The sequence below is a fragment of the Microtus oregoni genome, unplaced genomic scaffold (genome assembly GCF_018167655.1).
Source record: "Microtus oregoni isolate MIOR12 unplaced genomic scaffold, Mior012 000009F_ref0000495, whole genome shotgun sequence".
NCBI lineage: Eukaryota > Metazoa > Chordata > Mammalia > Rodentia > Cricetidae > Microtus > Microtus oregoni.
The window spans coordinates 41,027,056-41,050,871 of NW_024543068.1; the positions used below are offsets into that span (position 1 = coordinate 41,027,056).

Here is a 23,816-nt window from a genome sequence, read left to right on the forward strand (position 1 = left end):
CTCACTAATACACTACAGATAACATGCACAGCTCACAGATACTCACATATGCACACACAGAACTTCATATGTATAAGCCATGGATAAAATACACCCCATAGTAACATACAAACCATATAGATACCTACCTACACACACAGACACACACACAGGTGAGGTATTAGGAAGTCTCCAGGGACCCCCAGTACCTCTGCCCTTTACACCATGCACCCCTCAGTCTTAGCAGCTCTTCTTTTCTCTCCATCTCTCCTCATTCCAAACTGGGAACCTGAGCTCTTTTCCGTTGCTCCCCAATACAGTCACCAGCACAAGGGGATTGTAGATTAACAAGGTGAAGGCGCACTTTACATACAAAACACACAATTGGGCTAAAGCTGAGCATTAGAAAATACCTGCACTGACATCCTGAGCTCATCTCTGCCGGCATCCTTCCTTCTATCCAGGACTTCTGCAAGCCTCCTGGCTTTTTCCTGTATCTAAAGTCACTTCCCTCCTCCCTCCCTCCCTCCCTCCACCTCTTCTCAAGGCCCCAGGACCTTTGTAATAACAGCTATCTTTTAAATCATTCTCAGATTTGCATTCTTGACACTACAGGAACCATTATTCAAGAAACTAAATATTCTTAACTACTTTGATATTTAAATACAGGGATACAAGACACATTATCAAAGACACTTCCCAGGAATTATCAGTTTTCCTAGAGAGCATCAGAGAGTGGTAGGGCTCCCCACACGCCCCTGTGGAGGCATGGTGGGAGATGTGGATGGTCAGAGGACATTTAACCATTTAAGACCCACTTTCTCCTTGCTTGGAAGTTTGCTCAGTGTTATAAGGGGAAGCCCATGTCTGTAATCCCAGCACACTGGATGTGGTATCAGGAGGGTCAGATGCTCGAGGTTAGTCTTGGCTACATGGCAAGTTCGAGGTGAGACTGGGCCATATAAGACCCTGTCTCAACAGAACAGAAAAAAAAAACCAACAAAAAAGATTTGCCTCATAGACTTTCTGGAAAATCAAAGAAATTATTTTAATAGGAATATTCTGGCTTTCACAAATATTGGAAAAATGTGAATTCCTTTTCTTCTTTCTCTTTCCTCACTTCCCCAAGAAAGAAATTACTTCCTGTCTCCTAAAGCACATGGCCTTCTTTTATCCATAATTCAGAAGCACTTGATAATCTTGTGGTAATTCCAGACTCCTCTATGAAGTTCAGTCCTTACTGTTATACACTAACCATTAAATACTAGATAACTAGGTTATGAGATAAATCTAATTGTAGCATCTTATGCTTAGGAAAATGCAATTGTTCCTGGGAGGAGTACTATTAATGTTTATTTAATGCATGTCATCTGAAGCATTTCTATTTTTAAAATAAGAGTGATCTGATTTTATTCCTGTTAATAAAAATAGAATAGGCATTGTAAAATAATTTATAAGTATTATTATAGGAATACTATGCTTGCGACTATTCAAATATGACCCTTTGGACTACTGTTAGACCAAAATTCCTACTTTAATTTCTTCATTTAATCCTTGTTGATATTCTTTCCTCTGTTCCTCCCTCCATAGGTAATTATGGATCGGATCAACTCTTCTGGTTATGTGATCAATGTCTCTACTTTAGTAAGCAACAGCACCGGTGTTCCAACTCCTGTCCCCAAAATAATCGTTGCTGTTTCTTTGTTCATGTCATTTATAGTGGGGACCATCAGCAACGGCCTCTATCTGTGGATGCTGAAATTCAAGATGCAAAGGACTGTCAATACTCTGTTATTTTTTCATCTCATTCTCTCCTATTTTATTTCAACGTTGGTTCTGCCATTTCTGGGCGTCTCCTACCTTCAGAACAATCACTGGCCCTTTGGAATTGTTTTGTGCAAGGTATTCAACAGCACCTTGTCTGTGAGCATGTTTGCCTCTGTTTTCTTCCTCTCTGCCATCAGTGTTGATCGATATCTCCTCACCCTTCACCCAGTGTGGTCCCAGCAACACCGAAGCCTGCGCTGGGCTTTCAGAATAGTCCTGGGAGTCTGGATTGCCGCCGCTATCCTCAGCGTGCCCTATTTGGTTTTCAGGGAGACGCATGATGACCAGGAAGGGAGAATGATATGTCAAAACAACTACCTTGTGTCCACTCACTGGGAGCACAAAGACAAGCAAACATTAAGGGGATGGATTCACGCAGCCTGTTTCCTCGGTCGCTTTCTGCTGGGCTTCCTTCTGCCCTTCCTCGTCATCGTCTTTTGCTACATAAGAGTGGCTACCAAGATGAGAGAGAAGGGACTATTTAAATCCAGCAAGCCCTTCAAAGTCATGTTGACTGCCGTCATCTCTTTCTTTGTGTGCTGGATGCCTTACCATGTCTACAGTGCCTTGGTCCTCGCCATGAACCAGTCTCTACTTCTACAGGTGATTCTGGTACTTACGGTGGCAACCGCTACTTTCAATACGGTCTTTTCTCCGATTCTCTGTTTATTCACGGGGGAGAATTTCAAGGTTTTCAGGAAGTCTCCTCTTGCTCTGTTCAGGTCAACATTCAGTGATGATTCTTCTACAGAAAGGGCACAAAACCTAAACTCAGAAACTGAAATTTAAATTCTGGATCCTTTGGGCTGGAGAGATGGCATTGGTTAAGAATCCTTGTTGCTCTTCGATTGGCATTCAGTTCCCAACACTCACTTCTGCCTGTAACCCCGCGGGATCTAGCATCCTCTCCGGGCCTCCGCTGGCACCCACATGCCAGACTCACACCCGTACACAGAAATAATAAAATTTATATTTTTAAAGTTAATTCTGGATCCTTAAATAAACATGGATTCTGTCAACTATACCACTAGAGTTATATCAGCTGATTTTGGTATTCTATATATCCTGTAGTTAAATGTCTTCTAGTCTGTTCTAATTAGATCTGTAAACATTCAAACAGTGTCAATGGGCTGACAAAGTGACCCAGTGGGTAAAGGCATTTGTCGCCAGTCTGAAAACCTCAGTTTGATTCCTGGGACCCACATGGTAGAAGAACAGAACCAACCCCTGCACATTGTCTTCTGACCTACACTCATGCGCACATGCGGGCACACACACTCAGTAAAATGTAACTTAGAATTTTAATTTAAAAAAAAAGTAAAACATACCCAAGGAAATAAGCAACTGGTCATGATGGAACTGTGGTTTTCATTTTTTTGTTTTGTTTTGAATTCTTTTTTGCTTATGGTAAAAAGATATGAAGCATAAAGTCCGGCATTTCCACCATTTATTTTGTGCTTTGTTGGCATTCTATTTATAAGGTTGTAAAACCATTACCACTGTCTATTGTTGAAAATGTTTCCCTCAACCGACTGGGCGGTAATAACGCACACCTTTAGTCCCAGCACCTGGGAGGCAGAGGCAGGTGGATCTCTGTGAGTTTGCTGTCAGCCTGATCTACAGAGTAGTTCAGAGAAACCTTATCTCAAAACAAACAAACAAACAAGAGTTTGTCTCTTCAAAGAGAAACTCTATATTCATTAAGTACTCTATCTCCCTTCTAGCACCCCAGGCCCAGTACCTCTGGAAAGCTTTCTGTCTCTGTGAGTTCTCCTACTGCAAAGAGAGAGAGAGAGAGAGAGAGAGAGAGAGAGAGAGAGAGAGACTACCTAAGAGAACTCACGTTTGTCCTCTTGCATCTGGCTTGCTTCACTTAGCATGTCCCCAAGGCCCGTCTACATTATATAGTATTTCAGGACTTCCTTTTCTTCCATGTCTGGATTATTTTCCATTATGTATAAATGCACATTTTAAAAATCTAATCTAAACTAGGCAATGGTGGTACACGTCTTTAATCCCAGCACTTGGGAGGCAGAGGCAGGCGGATCTCTGTAAGTTCGAGGCCAGCCTGGTCTACACAGTTAGTTCCAGGACAAGCTCCAAAGTAGTCTATTATTCTCATCTTTTGACTATTGTAAATAATGCTACTTACAAATATTTGTGTGCTAGTATCTGAGCCTTTGTTCTCATTTCTGGAGGTACATACCCAAAGAGAGGAACTACTGGCTCCAGGGGGAATTCCAGGTTTAATTTTTTTAGGAACCATTTACAGTTTGTATTGTATTCCATTCCTATGTCAACTGTAAAAACTTCTGTGTCTATACAACATCATCACCACCTAGTGATTTCCTTCTAAAGTTAGTGTCGCCCTAGTAACGCAGTGCACCTGTGATCCTTAGCCTTTCTTAAAATTTGTTTTTTATGTGTAAACATGTTTTTCTGCATGCATGTATGTACACCACATACATATAGGTCTGTGGACGTCAGGAGAGGGTGTCAGAACCCCAGGAACTGGAGTTACAGATGGTTGCAAGTCACCATGTAGAGCGTACAGATTGGCTAAAGGAGTGGCTAGAAAGACGTTCACAGACTTTAACATAACAGTCTTTCAGCGTGATCACTTCAAGGAGGGAAGCTAAGTGGCGTTGTGAGACCACAACACTCTCGGAGTAGCGACTCCTAACCACAGAAAATTAGGGAGCAGCTCTGCTCCTCCTCGCCTCACGAAAACCAATTTACACATTCTGCCAATTAGAAGTTAATTTGCACTAAAGGGTTGCTACGAAAATGCGAACGCGCCTTTTTAAAAGGGAGAGTTTCACTCGCAGGCTGATGGGCGCTTCTCTCATCAGCTTCACGCCCGGCAGAATGTGGCTCGACACAGTATTTAAGATATTAGACACTTTTATTGTGGCCTTAAATAAAAGGAAATACGACTAACGGTGGCGGTCAGGTCTCCAGCAAAGCTCGTAGGCCCCAAAGGCGATCAATATACCGCCGAAAAGAGGGCTCTGAGAGCCAGGTGGGAGGGGTGTTTGGAAGAAACGCTCTCCGCTGATGAGGAACAATCTGGCCCAGAGGAGACCGGACTCGGAGAAGTCATCCTGTGACAAATCTGGGGTACTGCGCACCTTGTCTTCACCCTGCAAATTAGGGGACAGTATCCCAGTCTACTTTAGCCCCAGCTTTCCAAGCAATGGTTCCCCATTAACGTCTTGTCGTTTCCCCACTGAGAGGCAGGAGGACAGGAGTATAGTTGGAGAGAAGTGAGTTTTCGAATGAAGGCTCATTGCTTTTCTCTTCATTGCATTCTGAGCTTCACAAGAAAAAACAGCAGACCCCCTCCACCCCTGGCTGGGTGTCGGACACAAATGCTTATTAGTGTTTGGATAAACACATGAAAGCAGTTCTTTTTGTTTTTTGTTTTATTTTCCCGAGACATGGTTTCTCTGTAGCTTTGGAGACGCTCTTGGAACTAGTTCTTGCAGACCAGGCTGGCCTTGAACTCACAGAGATCCGCCTGCCTCTACCTTCGAGTGCTGGAATTAAAGGTGTGTGTTGCCACCACCTGGCTATGAAAGCAGTTCTTAACCAGCTCCGAAGTCAGCATTTGGGCGGGGCGGGGGGGGGGGGGGGGATCTTGAGAGTGCCCTTCCTCAAGCATGTTAAGGGAGTGTGCTATGTCAGAAACATGGGTGAACTTTTTTATGTCTGGCCACAGGATCGGGATGTATTAGATAACAATAAATTCACCAGGCGCTGTGGCCAGATATTCCAAGTTTTTCCTTTAGGTAAACGCAGGTTCCTGTTGTGGAATATTACTTTAACTAGGCAAAGATGTGTTACATTTGATTATGCTGCATTTGTTTAACGCTGTAAAGATGGGTTGCATTTGTTTTGCCTTGCCTTGCCTTCCAAAGCACCTGGTTGGTCTAATAAAAAGCTGAACGGACACTAGCTAGGAAAGAGAGGGATACGCAGGGCTGGTGGCAGAGTGAATAAGTAAGAACTCTAGGCTCCAAGGAGGAGAGAATGAGGGAGAAAGAGAGAGACACCTTGGGCCAGAAGCCAGGCAGTTGCCAGACAGAAGAAGCAATGAAAATAAGATACACAGAAAAAAAGTTAAAAAAAAAAAATAACCCTGAGGCAAAATGAAGCCAAAGAGAAACAGGATAATTTAAGTTATAAGAGCTAGCAAGAAATAAGAGCTAAGATAAAAACTTATAAGAAGAAGCCTCCATGTCTTGGTTGGTAGCCAAAAAGAAGAAGGAGGAGGAGCAGGAGGAGGAGGAATACAAAGGGGTAGGGTGGAGGAGGAAGAGGGCCGGAGAGGGCGAGAGGGCGTGAGGTCACCCACTGGAGGTCTCAGGGGCCGGAGAGGGTGTGAGGTCACCCACTGAAGGTCTCAGGTGGGCCGGAGAGGGCGTGAGGTCACCCACTGAAGGTCTCAGGTGGGCTCAAAAGGGTGTGAGATCACCAACTGGTGGTCTCTGGACTGGTGCTGTTCCAGGCTGCAGGGACAGAAATGGCCTGTGTTGAGGCCAGCTTCAGAACTTAAAGGACAGGACAAGGACAGACAAACAAATGGTAATATAGATGGACAATAGGTTAGGTAGGTAATAGGTCCAGAAGAGCAAACAGGAGCAGGGGCAGAGAGCAATTAGAGTAGGCCTGTAAAGCCCAGGGACAGTCGGGTGATTTGTGCCTGTCAGTCCCTTGATGCATACACTAGGTGATCAGATGACAGATGGGGGGGGGGGGGGGGACGCAGTGTCATAGGAGAAGTAGGTTTCCACCTTCATGAAGTCCTAGGAAGAGTGTATCAAACTTTCCTTGCTCTTTTGTTTCTTTTGTCCTTGGCCCTGCTTTTGCTGATATAATTTTAAATACACTCATGCACCTCTGCAGTCCCAGTTCATGCTAATAAATTTATGGTGGCTCCCTTTCAACTCCCAGGAAAGAGTCATTTAGCAATCTGTGTTATGTGAGTGGTGCGAGTTCATGTCCCGACTCGGGTACGCGATCATCGTCTAACCTCAAAATAGAATCCACAGCAGCTTATAAAAGAGAATCGTTCGGGGCAAGGCATAAGCTGAAAAACCACTGTTTACACGACATAAAGCCACTTAGAGTACGGCACGGCCTGATCTGGGGGGGGGGGGGGCGGTGGGGGGTGGCAGACAGCGCTCCTCAGGCCAGTGAGGAGTGAGGCCAGCTCAGTGAGGCCCTTGTACTTCAGCTCATGGTTTGCATGGGCTCCTGAGGTAACATGGGCAACAGACATCAACCCAGACCCCAGCTGCGGCAGGACTACAGACAGACCCACACACGGCCAGCAGCAGCCCTTTGGGCCCGGATGGATTTGGGTGGCAGCCTATGCCTCTCCAATCTGCGTGGGCCCAGCAGCAGCATGGTCCTTGGACTCCAATACGGTGACAGTAGAGAACCTCAGTAATCCTGTGGCCCCCAATGGCAGCAGGAGCCAGAGACCCTGACTGCGGAAGAGTCACAGACCCGACATAGTCCCCCCGACCCCTGCCCCATGTCAACACAGGCCATCCCTATCTGCATGGCACCTACATGGCCTCAGACCCCGAGGCAGAGGCAGGCAGATTTCTGTGAGTTCGAGACCAGCCTAGTCTACAGAGTGAGTTCCAGGGAAGGTTCCAAAGCTACACAGAGAAACCCTGTCTCAAAAAACAAAACAAACAAACAAAAAACTTAAAATATTGCTACACGCGGTATCAGAATTACAGTCAAAAACTACCAAAAACTACTGTGGATTTATTTGTGTAATTTAATTTTCTCTACTCGTACTTTTTCACTTTGTTCACATTTTACTCTCCTTTTGCACGCACGTCCTACTTTCATGAGTTCTTTGTGAGAGCAGTGTTCATAAAACAGAGAAACTGCTTTTCTTTACTGTCTACTCTTGACTGCCCTCTGTAGGCAGGAAGAAAGAATACAAGAATAGATGCTCACTAACCTTCTCAGCCCAAGAGAGTCTCACCCGATAGGAAACTTAAAAGTAATTGGTGATTTTTTTTTTTTTTTTGAGACACCAACCATTAACAAACACAAACTATCCACAGAAAGGGGTTCCTCTTCTTCCTTGTTGTGCAAAAACGCCTGGGAACCACACACGCTGTTGGCAATAGCTCTCCGTGTCTCCTACACTCTCACACAAATGGACACCCAGGTCTTCACTTAGCCCGGATCACACAGCTTGGGTCGCTATAGCAATGTTCCTTTTGATTTTTTAAACGTGGAATCTGAATGGCAGAATACCCACTCCATAGTTACAGTGGCATACAGGTGCAGGCACAAGCCCTTCAACTGGTGAATGCTACACAAGCAACTGGCACCCAGCGTGGCGGCCGCCGTAGCCCCGCCATTAGAGATGATGTGAGGGTTTTTCTTTTCCATTTTCTTTTTACTAAAAGTGTAAGGGAGGCTGCAAGATAACCAGCCGACAGGCAGCTTCAGTTTGTGTACAAAGGACCACTGATTATGCATGGATTATTTCCTCCAGTCACACTACTTTGTATGGGCAGCGACACTATCAGCGACGTCATCTTCTAAAACAACGGGCATGAATATATTGTGCCAACTGAGCCCAAATCAATGACCTGAGTAATGCAATCAGGGTAACACTATTATTTCCCCCGCTAAACCCTCCACATCTGTGAAAAACAAATGCTAATCCTATGCACATTCGAGGAATAGATTTCGTGGGAAAGAAAACCAAGCCCTGTTTACTTTTATTTACATTCTAATAAGTGCTCAAAGAAAGTGGATCACAGCATCTGATGTCATTGTGCACAGCCAGAATTGTCTGCATCAGAATATGTTGTAGGATTGTATGAGGATCGAGTTTGGTAACTGGTGAACAGTCACCTCCGAGAGAAGAATATTCTTACCAAGGATATGTTCTAAAGAATTGCTCTCTTCCATCCAAAAGGAGATTCCTCATGCCTGGTACTGAGAGTTTAGTGAGTCTGTGGTATTCACTAAAGTACATATATGCGCTTATATGTATGGTGTGCAATTTTAGGCAAATGCAGAATAATAAGATCAGAGTAGTCCAAGAAATTCCAAAACAACATAAACTATTGTGGTCATAGATACCTCTCAAAGGCTGAAGGTAAGTCCCTAATGCTGAAGACACTTAAGATACAAGACTCAGACTTTTCAAGCCGTATCTAACATGAAAGTCTCCTTCCTATGGTCTAACTTCCATAGTACTAGAAAATGCTATGCAAGCTGCTAAAGAGAAGGTGGGGGACAATTAACAGTCCAACCCAGCAGTGTCGCCTGTGACCACAATGACCAGAACGACAAGATATCCTCAAAGGTGCGATAAATGGCATTCCCAAGTCTGTCCTAATCAACAACTGTCTAATTGAACTTCAGATCTACTCAACAAGAGGGAAATCATTCCTGGTACTTAGAACCCAGCCAGCTTTCCAGGGGGTAGTGAGGCCATAGGTCTTAGAAGAGAGTCTACTACATACCACTTTACCAAAGCAACATGATTCCAAACCTTATCCTTATACCTACAAGTATGTGTAACTATCAACATTCATCATAGAATCCTCTCTTTACAGCAAATGGGAACCGCCACAGAAAGCCACAGCAGGACACAGTGCAGGCACTAAAGGATTGTGGGAAGCCCAGCCCCAATGGCTATATCTACATCACATCATATCTATATAATAGATAGAAAAGGGAGCAGAAAGATTGTAAGAGTCAGAATACCAGGATGTCTGCTGTGAGACGCCCTTTTATAGAAATGGCTGCATAAGTGAAGCCTGAACAAAGGCAACTTGACATCTTAGCAGACTCCACCCCCAGACAAAGGACTACAGGGAGCTAAGGACCACAGAGAGAGAATTAACATCTCCTGGGAACGAGCCCCCTAACTGGTCACCCAATTCAAAGGGATCAGTTCTGAAACCATATTCACAAGACGAGAACAGACTCAGCGGGCAGTATTCGTATATCTGTGCATATATGTGACTACAACCCCTGAAAAAAAGAGGTTATTAGTGTAAGTGGGAGGAAGCGGAAGGAGATGGAGGGAACAGACTCGGGAGGGATTGGGGGAGGAAAGTGATGTGATTATATTTTAATTAAAGTGTATAAAAATAAATGAAAATTTAATAAATAATAAAGAATTGGTCTCCAAAAGTGCATTCACATAGCTTATTAACACCCTTCTGCAACTACAGAATCAGAATGTTTTGAAGCATTTCTGATACAGAAAACAGCACTGCTTTATTGAATGGACAAGGCATATTTTTGAGAGATTTCTAGCTCTAGTTAACTGATTTTCAACCTTCCTAATGGTGTGACCCTTTAACACAGTTGCTTGTATTGTGGAGGCCCCAACCCTAAAATTATTTTCGTTGCTACTTCCTAACTATAGTGTTGTCACTTTTATGAATCATTATGTAAATATGATTTTCCACTAGTCTTAGGTGACCACTGTGAAAGGCTATTCCACCCACAGCTTTAATTCTGTCTCTGATTTCACTCGTTGTCCTTACAATGAGCACAGAATGGATTTAACTCTGACATACATTTTTTTCAACATCTAGAAACCTAAGCTTTCTCAAGTGAAAAATGTTTCTTCGAAACATTTGAAGCAGGGGCGAAGGGAGTGGGGGAGGGGTGCACACCTGTAATCCCAGCGATTTGGAGGAGTCAGGAGTTCAAGGTCAGCCTCGACTACGGGCTACCGTCACCAACCTCGGCTCCAGGAGACTCTACCTCCAAAAACAAACCAAAATCAAGATATCCTAGGATGCGATTAAGAAAGAAAAAAAAAAAGTCTCTCTAAACACAAACCCTTTCGCTTATCGGGGGAATTCCGGTTAGGGACCCGCTGTGGTTTAACTGCACAACCAGGACACAGCAGAGCCCGGCAGAGGCCCCGCCCTTCTAGGGCGGAGCCACGGGTGACGGGCAGAGCCTGCGCTGTGCATGCGCAGTGCGGAGCCGAGCCATGGCGGACGGCAGCAATACGGTGCACGCCCGCGCGCTTCTGCAGCAGTGCCTGCACGCTCATCTACAAGTGCGCCCGGCCGACGGGGACGCCGCGGCGCAGTGGGTGGAGGTAATGCCCGTTCCTCCTCTCACCGTGGTGCTGATCTTTCTCTCTTCTCTCCTGGGAGGAAGAGTGTCCCTTTCCGTCTGCTCACCCTAGTGGGCGGCCTCGATGTCACTTTGGAGTGGCTCCTGGTGGCTCTCTAGCCCTCTCCGCCTGAGGATGCTCCTTCTGCCTTATATCTGTCTTAAGTGTTGGGGTAACAGCGTAAGCCGCCCCGCCGAACTGTACTCAGAATTTTTAGAGAATCTCATTCACCTCCACTAAATTAGGCTTCATATCGCATAGATCTGTCATCGTGAACTTAAACCAAGTGTATATGGGTGACCTTAAACCAAGCATTCAAAACTCTAATGTCACCGAGTGTGGTGGCAGCGTTGCCTTTAATCCCCGCACTCAAGAGGCAGAGGTAGTTCAAAGCCATCCAGGTCTACGAACCGAGTTTCAGGCCAGCCAGGACTGCGCGGAGAAAAGCCTCCTTTAAGTAAATAAATAATAAATCACTCAATCTTCCAGTATCTTCGCCATCTCCCTTTTCTCAAATTCTTTTTCTTCCGTATTTGTGTTAGGGCTTTTCCTTGCGGTTTTGAAAATTTATTTATATCTAAAAAAAATACCTGTTTTAATTGTTGCCGTTTGGTATGATAAATTCCAAACTCAATCATTTAGAGTCCATCCTTTGTCATTTTTGTTTCCCCCACATTGCCTGATGCAGAATCGCATTTTACTGCAGCCTTCCAAACTGTCCTTTTGTGTTTATAGAATTTAAAAGGTGTTTCAAAGGCCTTTCCTTCCCTCCCACACATCAGAGAGCTGAGCAGTAGCTAGTCTTCCTGTACTCTGGTCTATTAGCAAAGTTGATTTTTTTTTTTTAAATAGCATTTTGTTTGAAGAGTTACCTTGCCTTGGTTTTATTCATGTAGACTTGGCTGTCCCAGAGGGATGTTTTCCTCCCTGGGAATTGAACGTTTTAAAGCCACAGTGGGAATTACCTACTTTCCAATGTATTGTAATGTATACCAATGAAACTTCAGGCGAAATATTTTTTTTTTTTTACTTGAAGAGAGGGATTTTTAGGTCGCAAGTTAAGATCTAGTATTGAAATTCAAAGAAAATAACATTCGGAGGTAGTAACGCTGTGATCAGGAAGTGGGTATTTCTGGTCATAACTAGATACTTGATTCTGGCATCCAGGTACCAGATGTGACTGAGTGGAAGACTTGAGCTCAAGATTCTGTTAGTGGAGAGACTTCTAATAGTATAGATACCTGTGACACCCTTGCCAGCCCCATAGCCATAGATGGGATTGGAGGTTCTCGCCTATTGCTCCGGAAGTACAATTGCCCTTTTTTAAAAATGCCTGCTGGGTTGTGGAAATGGCTCCTCAGTTGAGAGCAAGTGCTGCTCTTGAGCAGGACCCGAGTTCAGTTCTCAGCACACATGCTGGCTCACAACGACCTGCAACTCCAGCCCCCTGGGATCTGATGACCCCCTCAAGGTTTGACAAGCATCCGACACTGTACACAGACACGCAGACACGTGCAGACACGTAATTAAAGAAAAATATTTTTGCAGGTAATTCAAGTATGAATGCAGAGCTATACTTACACAGAAAACCATTTAGGTCAACAGAGCCAGAAAGATATAGTTAAATGTTAATGCCACTAGCTCTTAAATTGAGTCCCAGTCGTGTACGAAGCATGCAAGATGCTTTGGCAGCTAAAATGTGAAGTAAACTGTGCCTCTGCCTTTAAATTTATTTTTATATAGCGTTTGATAAACACCTGTGTTAGACTTACTGTGAACTCAGCACTGTGTAAGTAGTGTGCAATTATTAACTCCTTTAATCTTTGTGGCTGCTCCTGAATCAAGTGAGGTGCCTGGAGTCACGCAGATTAACGTGGAATCACAGCCCCAGCTATTTCTTCAACAGTAGCATCAAAGTCATTTAGCACCGCTTTTATTTTCTTGTAGTCTGTCTTACAGAAACTAGTAAAAAATAACCAAGTCATTACATACAATGAATAAGTGTATATCCCTGGTAACAACCAACCTTTTCATATAAAATTATTGGCGTAAATGTAATTTTCAAGGCCTAATCATTGGGTTTACTTAAGGCGTTAGCCACAGTAACAGAAAAAGCAGTCTCCTGGAGTTTGTAGAAATCTGAAATACTGCTCTCTTTAAATAAACAACTTAGGGGAAAATAAAGAGGAGCATCAAAAGACATCCATGAGCCTGCCCCTAGTCACCAGCCCTGTGTGGTACAAGGGAAATGCACTTGGCGTTGGATAGGTCAGCCTGCAAGCAGACTGTTCCTGTCAGCCTGGCCTGGTGTGGAGGCTGCTGGCTGAAAGCTCTGCCGAAATAAATAATCATGGTGATTAAAACTCAAGACAGAGTTTGGTGTCCCATGATTTACTTAGAATTCAAAATGATTTTTATTTTTCTCCCTTGACTTTTAACCCCACACTTGGAAACACTGTGAAACGTCTCCCCTTGCACCAATCCTCTGTAGACCCCTTCCTAATGTAGACTCCTGTGGCGGTTTCTCACAGATCCAGAGAGGCCTAGTGATCTATGTGTGCTTCTTCAAGGGGGCGGACAAAGAGCTTCTTCCCAAGATGGGTATGTGTTTTCTCTCTTCTCCCGGTGAGGGGGTGTGGGGTATCGGGTTCATACGCTTTATGATGTAAGATGAATAAAGGTGCAAAGATGAGGCCGTCAGTGAGCATATGAGCAGAATGCAAACACCACTGTGCTGGCTTTGGTGGGACTTTGTTTTGGTTTGAGGGGCTTGGGGTTGAGCCTCGAATGAGTACCCTCTGAGCAAGTGCTCTGCCGCTGACCTGTAACCTCAGCTGAGAAGCGTAACTTACTTTATTTTGACTTTTTTGTTTTGTTTTGCGGTTGTGCTAGGGATTGCTTCCCGGGCCTAGAGCAAGTTAAGAAAGTGGAACCTGTTCCACCACTGCATGAAAGCCTTTTTAACAACTAACATCCAAACAAGAACATTTGGAATTAAAAAAAAAAAAGCCATAATGAGACCTAATTCTTTGTAAACTAGTTTTTTTTTTCCTTAAAAATCTTAAATCGAGGTCTTGACAATTTACCCAGCTGACCTTCAGTTCCTTCTGTCTCAGGAGGGCATTGAGTGTGCAGTCTTTCTGCTACACCTCTGGGGTAATTGCAGGCCCAGCTCCAGGAACATGGGGTGGGTGGGTGGATGGGTGGTTCTTTCTCTTCTTTTTTAAATATGTATTGGTGTTTTGCCTGCATGTATGTCTACCACATACATGCATGATGCCCTCAGAGGCCAGAAGCAGGCATCAGATCCCCTGGAAACTGCATGACGGGGTTGCAACCTGCGTGTGGCTGCTGGGACTGGAACCCAGGTTCCCTGGAAGAGCAGCAGGTGCTCATAACTACTGAGCCATCTCTGCAGCCCCAAGAAGCATGATCCTAAATTGTGCTGGTGTAATAATTATATTGCTTATTGTAAAATTTAAAGAATGCACATGAGCACATGGTGGAACTCTGAAAATATCACAGCATTGCGGTGGTTGTAGACTGATTTAGAAGGTAGACACATAACCCCATATGCAGAACACGCTTCTGCCCAGAGCACGGAAGGTTCTGAGAGCAGGATGGCCACAGAGTTCAAACAAATGCTGTGCTGCTTTCTTTACCACACCCCATAACTGTGTGTGTGTTAATACTTATCTTACAGAATGACAGGTTCTGTAGATGTATATCATGTATTTTGACCTTATTTACTTCCCATTACCCTTTCTTGTCCCCCTTATCCCCCATGGTCCCGTTCCTCTCCCCATCAGATAAGAGCATCCCTAATGGGGCAGTAGATGACCATGTATGTACAACATGTGTATCCAGTCAAATCCAGACAACTCAGCCTTATGTCATTGATATAGGAGAATGTATGGCAACCATTTATGTAGGTTATTGTGTCAATATATAAATACAGTTCTCCCGGTTCTTGAACCAGACTTAGTGTCATCACGGCCACACTTCCTCTGAGGGTAGAGAAAACAGAGTAAATGCTTAGGGATCACAAAGCATTGACTTAGCTGCTGCAGCTTTCCAGGATCCTGTACGGTCCACGCCCTGCACATTCCTTGTGATAGATAACTCCACGGGTTCAGATGGACTGAATCATGTCACATGCTGTTACAAGGCAGTATTTGGTTCAAAGATTATGCTCAGAAATAAACCTGAGATAATGGAACTATTCCTAAGATTGAGGGGTAGTTTATGTGTTCCTCATTGGTAAAATACGGCACATGTTAGTCAGAGTAGTAAGTAATTTAAGCTTAGCACAGTAGCATGTGCCTATCACTCTAGCTACAGAGGGCTAAGACCGAAGGATCCCTTGATCCTGGGCTTGGAGGACAGCCTGAACAAGAGAGCTGGCCATGTCACCAAAGGAAAAACAATACAAACAGATAGTTAGAGCTTACAGAAGTTAATCTAGACAAGATCAGAGCAATGAAAATGGAACTCGCAGGCAGATAGCCCATTGACAACACCTTAGTCAAAAAGTCAAAGGAAACTTTACACTGGTATATCAGACTTGCTTGACAACTTTGTCAAGGCATGAAAACAGGTGGGGATGGAAAGCGAGTAACTCATAGTCTTGAAATCTGAATCTGGGGGATAAGGAGCCTTTGTAGGCTTAAGAAAAGGAGATGCAGCTCCTGTGCTAGAGGTCTTTCTCAGGTCCTAACGTGGAGGTGTCAAACATTCTGCTCATTTGCCTAAATTAGTATTTTACCTTGGTCATCTTTGTTGGCCAAAGGACTGTAGTAAGATGCTTCAAATACAAAATAAGATGCTGGTCATTTGTATCCAGGCAGTGGTAACACCGCCTTTAATTCCAACACTGAGGAGACAGTGGCAGGTGGATTTCTGGGTTTGAGGCCAGCGTGGTCTACAAAGGGAGTTCCAGGACAGCCAGGACTGTTACATAGAGAAATCCTCTCTTGAAGAAACAAAACAAACAAAAACGATTGACTTTGCAAAGTTGTCTTATGATGTCTTAAGCACAGTGGGGTAAAGTAAACCCACCAAACCCAAGCTGCATTGTTTTATAGTGACTAAACCTATATGTTTCTACCTTTGTCTTTATGAGTTCCCTCTAAACATGTGTGTAAGACTATTGAAAACAAAGAGAATACCTTCCCTAAGTCTTTTAGCAAATAGTTTAACAAACCAACATATATTGAGAGATTAGTTTGTACGTCTCTCTAGTCCATGAGTGAACTGGTGTGATGAGGTTCTCTTAAAGCCCACTTCATACTTATTCATGGATCAGACCTTCATGGACATAACCAGTTATGTCTATGAAGTCTGAAGTACCCTAACTAACATAGAAGTGTATAGACTCTTCCTCAGTTCATCTTCAGTATAAAAGTAGGTTGGGGGTCTGTCAAAGCTTGATTTCATCTCTGTGTCACTGGGGAATCTAATAACCCATCTTACATCCTTTAAGTTTCTAACATGCTATTAATATCATCTCATTTCTGTTTGTCTTTGTGCTGTATTTATTTTTACGTGCAGACATGTGAGTTCTCAGTCACAGCCAGTAGAGGGAGGTGTGTGAAAGTATAATAAAAATGGTATGGCTGCTCATTGCTGTTAACCCACACTTGTTAACTCACTCTGCCAAAGCCTGAGGCCTGGCTAGCTAAGTAGTAGTGCTGGTTGCAGTGACGTGCTCTGGGAGTTCCTGTCCTCCCGAGATGTAGTCAGCAGGGCCGCTGGCTGTGAGTAGAGACCTTCCGCACAAAGACTACAAAGGTGTTTCAAGAGAGATGTTAGCTAATTGAGAAGTGACGGGACTTGCAGCAGAGGTTAGGAATTGGCTGCTTTTACCGTGAGTTGTAGAGTAGAATCATAACCAAGTCCCTATGGATGGTTGCTACAGAGTGTGTAGTAGTGGAATCAACCAGACCAGAAAACATGCCTTAAATAAGTCTCTGAATCCCAGACTGGGCTGGAACTCAGAGATCGGTCTGCCTGAGGTGAAAGTATGCCTTTCAGAGTGTGAGGCTTACAGAATTGCTTTACTACCTGTTCTTTTTTTCTTTTTTCCTTCTTCTTCTTTTTTTTTTTTTTTTTGGCTTTTCAAAACAGTGTTTTTCTGTATAATAGCCTGCACATATGCCTGTCTTCCACGTAAGTGTGTGAGTGTGTTGCCTGCTGAGGCCACAATAGTGCATTGGCTACTGGAGTCAGGGACTGTTGTTAGCTGCCATGTGGATGCTGGGAACCAAATCTCAGCCCTCTGGGAGGGTAGTCAGAGCTTTTAACAACCAAGTCTTCTCTCCAGCCTCCCTTGTATACACATATACATATACACATACAGATACACATATATATTTATGCTGCCAGTGGCTCTGTATCTTTTGTTTACTTTTCTTTTGTAATAATGAATTTGCATTTCCCTAATAGGCCTTGTTTATAAAATGTTAGGCCATGTTAATATTGCCTTAAATTGTGAAATTACAAAATCATCTGGTTTATAATGGAATTGAACCAGTTGGTATTTGCTTATGAAATAAAAGGATCAGAGAAACAAACATTCACGTGTTCCCCAGAGACAGCAATACTCAGGGTTCTAGTGTACAGTTAATTCTTTGAATGTAGACCTTCCTGGATGAACTGTGTGTGGGAGAGCCTGATCGTTGGGTCAGATTTGAAGCACCTTGGTATTTTCTGTATGAAATTCAGAATTTTCTGCGGTGTGTGTATATGCGCATGTGCGCACATGCGCACTCTAGGGCTGTGCCATTTAGTGAAATCCTTTTAAACCTACAGAGACTAGGGGTTTTTTGGTGGGTTTTTTTATGTATACAATATTCTGTCTGTGTGTATGCCCAAAGGCCAGAAGAGGGCACCAGACCTCATTCCAGATGGTTGTGAGTCACCATGTGGTTGCTAGGAATTGAACTCAGGACCTTTGGAAGAGCAGGCAATGCTCTTAACCGCTGAGCCATCTCTCCAGCCCCAGAGACTAGGTTTTAAATATGAAACTTAGTAACAAGTAAAACACTGATGATTTTCTTCATGTTTGTTTTTCACTTCAAAATATTTTACCTTTTTCCCTGCCCAGTTAATACGCTGTTAAATGTGAAATTAAGTGAGACAGAAAACGGCAAGCATGTCTCCATCCTGGACCTGCCCGGCGACGTCCTCATCATCCCTCAAGCCACCCTCGGGGGCAGGGTGAAAGGAAAAAACATGCAGTATCACGCTAACTGCGGGAAGGAGGAAGGCCTGGCACTGTACTCCCAGTTCGTGAGTCTGTGTGAGAAAGCCCTGGCCGCCAACAGCAAGTGTGCCGAAGCGGGGGTTGTAGTGGCGCACGGCACTTACGGGAACAGGCAAGTGTTAAAGCTGGACACCAATGGACCATACACGCACCTAATTGAGTTTTGAAAGACTCTCTCCATGACTGCCTCCTGGTATAAAAGGACTGGACTGGACTTAGGTTTGGTCCCCTTCCTCTTGAAGGCACAGATCTGCAACATGTTTAGGCAAGAAAATCCTGGATCCAAGATGGACATAGTGACACATTCCTTTAATCCCATCCCAACGCTCAGAGGCAGAGACAGCAGATTTTGTCACTTGGAGGCCATCCTGGTCTACCTAGCCAGTCAAGGACAGCCTGCCTCAAAAAAATAAAGAAACTGGGAAAATAAATGAGTCGTTTATAAAAGGCAGCACTGGTTTTTACAAACCCCTCTGCCTTGACTTTAAAATATGTTTTTAAGATTGGAAACAGTGGCATAGCGATGGCTCGGTAGTGAAGAGGTTTTGTTGTTCCTAGAGGCCCTGGACTCAGTGCCCAGCACAATGGGTCCTAACAGTCTGAACCTGCAGCTCTGGGGGATTGGAGGGCTCCCAGCTGCACAGGCATACACATACATAAAAAGTAAAGATAAATATTAAAAACTCCAAGGTATTTTTAAATTGAAAATTAAATATTTCTAATTAGCAGACTTAGACATCCGAGGACGTTGCTGGACTCTCCTGGTGTCTTAGGTGTCCCTTGGCCTCTTCTGACATTTTAAATTCCTCTTGCACACATGCCCGAAATTCCTTTTTTATAGCTTTCCTGTACTGTTCTATTTTGAAACTTGAGAATCAATAACTTGAGCTCATTATTCTTAACTTCTGCTTTATTGATTCACAATGCAGTTGTTGAAATGTGATAAACTATTCATAAGCTTAGAAACCCCAGTTTTCCTTAAATCTTCTCAAGGACATGCGCATGTCTTTCAAAAAGATTACATTGCTTACTTTAAATCATCTTGGTTTTATGCCTGTGTAAAATGCTGACTCACAGCTCTACATGGAGTTCAAGAATTCTCCTCACAAAGCCGCCTGAGGTACCTGTGGAGAAAGGTAGTCCAAGTTCATGGAAGGTTGATAATTAGAAACAATGACAGATGGGGGTAAGCAGAAAAATTATAGATTTGGAAATTACTTAACCTTTGCTTTTCATAGCTTTTTTTGTCCAAGGGGCTCAAAAACCCATCAATATACACATTTAATTTTCATATCTATAATGAAGATAGCACTATAGAAAGAAAGATGCTGTTTTCCCCAGGTCATCCACCATGGAAGAGTCATCTCCTTCCTCTGACTTACACTGAGACTTGTTGCTGGTTCATTGGTTTAGTTACTAAATTAGGCATGAACAAAATTGCCCCTAACATACATACCTTATCCTTTGTTCTTTCTAAGATTATAGAATGTTTCAAACAATATACTTCCTAAATATTTTTCAAAGATTTATTTTTTCTTTTGTGTGTGTATGTGTGTGCACGCTCGCGCGCACACATGCTCATGTGTGTGTATGTGTTTGTCCGTTGGTATGTCCACATGAGTGCAGGGGCCCTTGGAGAATAGAAGCTCCCCTGGAACTAGAGATGCAGGTGACTGTGCCTGATGTGGGGTCCTGAGTTAAGCAATGCATGGTCTTAGCCTCTGTGCTATCTCCCCAAGACCGCTTAAATGTTTTTAATCTTTCCGTTTAGAATCCTGGAACCACTTGTGGAAAATATATGTAAGATGCAACAGATGTGGTTTTAATGTCTGGAACACATTCATGTAAAGTAAAATGAGGGAGCTGAGCAGGTGACTTAGTGGTTAAGACCAGAGTTCGGCTCCCAGCACCCATGTCGGGCAGTTCTCAGCATTCTGTAACTCCAGCTCCAGGACTCTGCCCTGTATTCAAGCATGTGCACACATGCACACACATCATTTAATAAATAAAGCAAATTGAAACGTGCCTTTATCCTTACTTCAAATTATAAAAAGAAGGGCAGAGGCATGCATGTAGTGCCCATACAGCCCATAAAACAGCATCAGATCCTTGAGAATTAGAGTTAGAGACAATTATTACCTGACTGTTAGCCACCATGTGGTTTCTGGAAACTGAACCCAACTCCTTTAGAAGAGTATTCAGTGCTCATAACCACAGAGCCATCTCTGCAGCCCCACAACCTATAGCTCATATACCTTCTTGCAAGCTGTCTTCAAGGCACTGTTTCTAGAACATGTCTGTCTATGGTACTGCATGGCTTAGAAGCTGTTGTAACTCTTTATGTGCAGGACAAAGTCTACACATTGAGGTTGGAGTTAAGGTTCCTGACATAGTCAATCAACTAGTGAGTTCTGATCACCAAGAGTAAAAATTAATATGACATTCTCTTGTGATAACAGTGTGGTTGCTATTCTCCAAGACAAGTGGCAGAGAATGCTGTAGTATTTGATATTGCTGTTGGTAACTTTTATTCTGTCAGTGTGGAGCCAACTGATCATTAACACAGACACTCTTCATAAGGCAGAACCTTGGGTAATAACTGCAAAGAAAGAGCAAAGTCCAAGAGGCCAAAAACTCTTAAAGATAGCAGAGAAGTAGAAAGACAAGAAGCATCATTGAGCAAAGGTGCTCTTCAGTACATAAACAGGAGGCCAGCAGGATGGTTCAGGGCTAAAGGTACCCGCTGCCAAGCTTAGTGATCTGAGTTCAATTCTTGGGACTCACGTGGCAGAAGGCGAGCACCAACTCCAAATTCTCCTCCGACCTCCACATGCACATTGTGACACTTGTGCACCCAGACACAAAATCAGCCAATAAACAAAATATGAAAAACAATTGGAATTACTAAAGAAAAATTCGAAGAAAAATTAAGTAAGGTCAGAAGAGAGATCTGTGAACCTAAAAGTTAAGAGTTTTCAGAATGGGTAGTGGTGGTTCACCTTTAATCCCAGCATTCAGCAAGCAGAGGCAGGTAGATCTCTATGAGTTCAAGGCCAGCCTGATCTACAGAGCAATTTTCAGGACAGCCAAGGCTATAATGAGAAACCCTGTCTTGAAAAAAAAAAAGTTTTCAGAGATCATAGAACAATTTAAATCTGTCTTCATTACTTTCCTATTGCTGTGAAGAGACACCATGACCAAGGGAGCTTACAGAATAGTTTATTGGGGGCTTTCTTACAGTTTCAAAGGATTATTCTACAACCATCATGGTATCGCGGTGGGATGGCAGCAAACAGGCAAGCATAATGCTGGAGCAATAGCTGAGAGCTTACGTATTGAGATAGTAACCATGAGGCAGAGAGAGAGAAGAGAGAGAATTGGAATGGTATAGGCTTTGGAAACCTCAAAGCCACTGTCAGCGACACATCTCCAACAAAGCCACACCTAATCCTTCCCAACCAATTCCACCAATGGGTTCAAGCATTCAAACATATGGGCCTGTGGTAGGCATTCTCATTCAAACCACCAGTCTTTGCAACAGTAAGCATTCTTAAGTTTTTGTAGAAGATAATATCTCACCTGTCCCAGACTCACCAAGGGAATCTGTTGAATGCAGTTCTAAATCAGTCTTAGAGTCAAGGTCTGTCTGGTCACCAATCTTCCTGCCAGATGACTCTTGCACTCACCAGAATCCCACACCCATCACTCAGAACCAAGTCCAGACTTCTAAGGCTGGAGTCAGGGGGTTTTGTTCTGTTCTTTTGCCATTATTTATAGTTGGCGGAGGGGGTATGTATGCCACAAAGATGTCAAAGGACATCTTGCAGGAGCAGGTTCTTTCCTTCCATCTTGTGGGTCCCATCATGATATGTCCGTCAGACAGGCCTGGCAGCCCTTGGCCTACCCCACCTGGCCTGCTCTTCTGTAACTGGGCTCCAGCTCACCTTTCAAAACTTTCCCCCCACAACTGTCCTCAGAGCACCTTTAGCACGGGTCTAGCACCATTTTCCAGGTCGCACGCTTACCTCATTACCCTCTTTTCCACTCTAAATCCATCGCCGTTTGCTCTGTAGCCTCAGGCAGTCTCTTTCAGCCCCACGGGAATTTCTGTTGCCATCGTCCTTCCTATTAGACTTGTACTATTTTGAAACCTATGATGTACTATGAGATTGAGTACTTTTTATTTCTGGACTGTAAGAGTATATTAACACGGAGAGGCAGAATAGCGTGGGCAGACAGCATACAGTCTAAATATTTTATCTCCTACAGCTTTGCCACACTGCTGCGTCTGTTACCACGCTTGGGAGTTCTCAGTGAGGCAGCAGTGGCGGTGTGCCAGTGGCCAGAACACTCTTGATGTTGGTTCAGTTATATTGTTAATGCACAGTGAATTTCTTAGTTATAAAGGTTGGAGCTACAGGAAGCAAGTTAAATATAGCTGCACCTTGTTTTGCTATAATAGAAGACACCAGAGGAATGCTATTTGGAGGGCAAAGGACTCGTGTGTTGTCTCAGGGTTCACTCTGTAGTGTCTTTCTACTATAGTGCAGCTGTATTTGTATAAAAGTTTTGTCTATACAAGATCTGCTGAGTAAATTGGGAGTGTAGGAGGTCACAGGAGAGGGTAGGAGGGGGCGGGGAGGAAGGGAGGGGAGCGGAGAAAAATGTATAGCTCAATAAAAACAAAACAAAAAAGTTTTGTCTATAAAACAGTGTTCAAAAAAGCAAATATCCTTAAAATACAGAAGTACCATGTAAGGAAACATATCTGAGTCTTTCTAAAAATAAACTATGAAACAAGAGTGTGTGAATTGTGTTTACAAATATGAATTCTGACGCACCAAGCTTTGTTAGCAATCCCCCTCAACCCATCTCAGAATAAAGCAGTTGTGTGGTATGTGACTCAAACAGTAAATTCTGAGATAAATATCATCCTTTTTGTTTTAGACAGGGTCTCACTGTGTAGCCCTGGCTGTCCTCAAACTCACTATGTAGACCAAGCTGCCCATGAACTCACAGAGTTACTCCTCTCCCTGTCTCTCAAGTGATTAATAAAGGCATGCATCACCAAACCACATGGTCCTACTTTTAACTGTTGTTTTTTTTTTAAGTTATTAACCATGAATAAATTAGTTTCACAAGCTCAGGAAGAGAAGGGATTCCCCAAGGAAGAAGATCCCTATGCCAGGTGAGCAGCAAGCCAGGGCAAGACACATTGAGGGCGTCAGAGTCCAAGGATACAGGAGCCTGCAGATCTCCAGATACAACCTAGCCAGACAATTAGAAGCAGATCTCCAGATAAAACCTAGCCACACAATTAGAAGGTGGAGAGGATACTGGCTCCCTTCTGGGGAGTCGTAATGCGGGTCCCCACCCCTGACACTTGCACGACAAGTCTCAGTAACATTAGTGTGAAAGAGGAATGCTAAGTCCCAAAAGCTTCTTCTGAGCTCTGTAGAGCCTCCTGTGGTCCCTGCTGTGCGTGCCAGAGGGACCAGGAAGCGGCAAACCCTTCTCTATCCCACCTGAATGCCAGTGAGCTGGAATTCCAAGCAGTCCTTGGAGGTGACATTAAAAGCTGGTAAGTACAATAAATAGCCAGAGCATGTG

At 43.7% G+C, this 23,816-nt stretch overlaps 2 protein-coding genes across 2 annotated transcripts; both read left to right on the forward strand.

Annotated features, from left to right (window-relative positions):
- The first annotated feature begins 1,575 nt into the window (after positions 1–1,575).
- Positions 1,576–2,595, forward strand: Gpr33 (G protein-coupled receptor 33). Its single transcript, XM_041657934.1, has one exon. The coding sequence runs from the start codon at positions 1,576–1,578 to the stop codon at positions 2,593–2,595; it is 1,020 nt and encodes a 339-aa protein (XP_041513868.1).
- Positions 2,596–10,811: 8,216 nt separating this feature from the next.
- Positions 10,812–22,825, forward strand: Dtd2 (D-aminoacyl-tRNA deacylase 2). The gene is made up of 3 exons (XM_041658717.1): positions 10,812–10,924; positions 13,474–13,543; positions 18,048–22,825. The coding sequence occupies exons 1-3, from the start codon at positions 10,814–10,816 to the stop codon at positions 18,371–18,373; spliced, it is 507 nt and encodes a 168-aa protein (XP_041514651.1). The 5' UTR covers positions 10,812–10,813; the 3' UTR covers positions 18,374–22,825.
- Positions 22,826–23,816: the final 991 nt, after the last annotated feature.

What these genes read in the sequence shown, in the direction of transcription:
- Gpr33 (XM_041657934.1), top strand. Translation starts at nt 1,576, where the DNA reads ATGGATCGGATCAACTCTTCTGGTTATGTGATCAATGTCTCTACTTTA.
- Dtd2 (XM_041658717.1), top strand. Translation starts at nt 10,814, where the DNA reads ATGGCGGACGGCAGCAATACGGTGCACGCCCGCGCGCTTCTGCAGCAG. An exon ending in CCGCGGCGCAGTGGGTGGAG is followed by an intron (nt 10,925 to 13,473) that starts GTAATGCCCGTT and finishes GGTTTCTCACAG; the next exon opens with ATCCAGAGAGGCCTAGTGAT. An exon ending in AGAGCTTCTTCCCAAGATGG is followed by an intron (nt 13,544 to 18,047) that starts GTATGTGTTTTC and finishes TTCCCTGCCCAG; the next exon opens with TTAATACGCTGTTAAATGTG.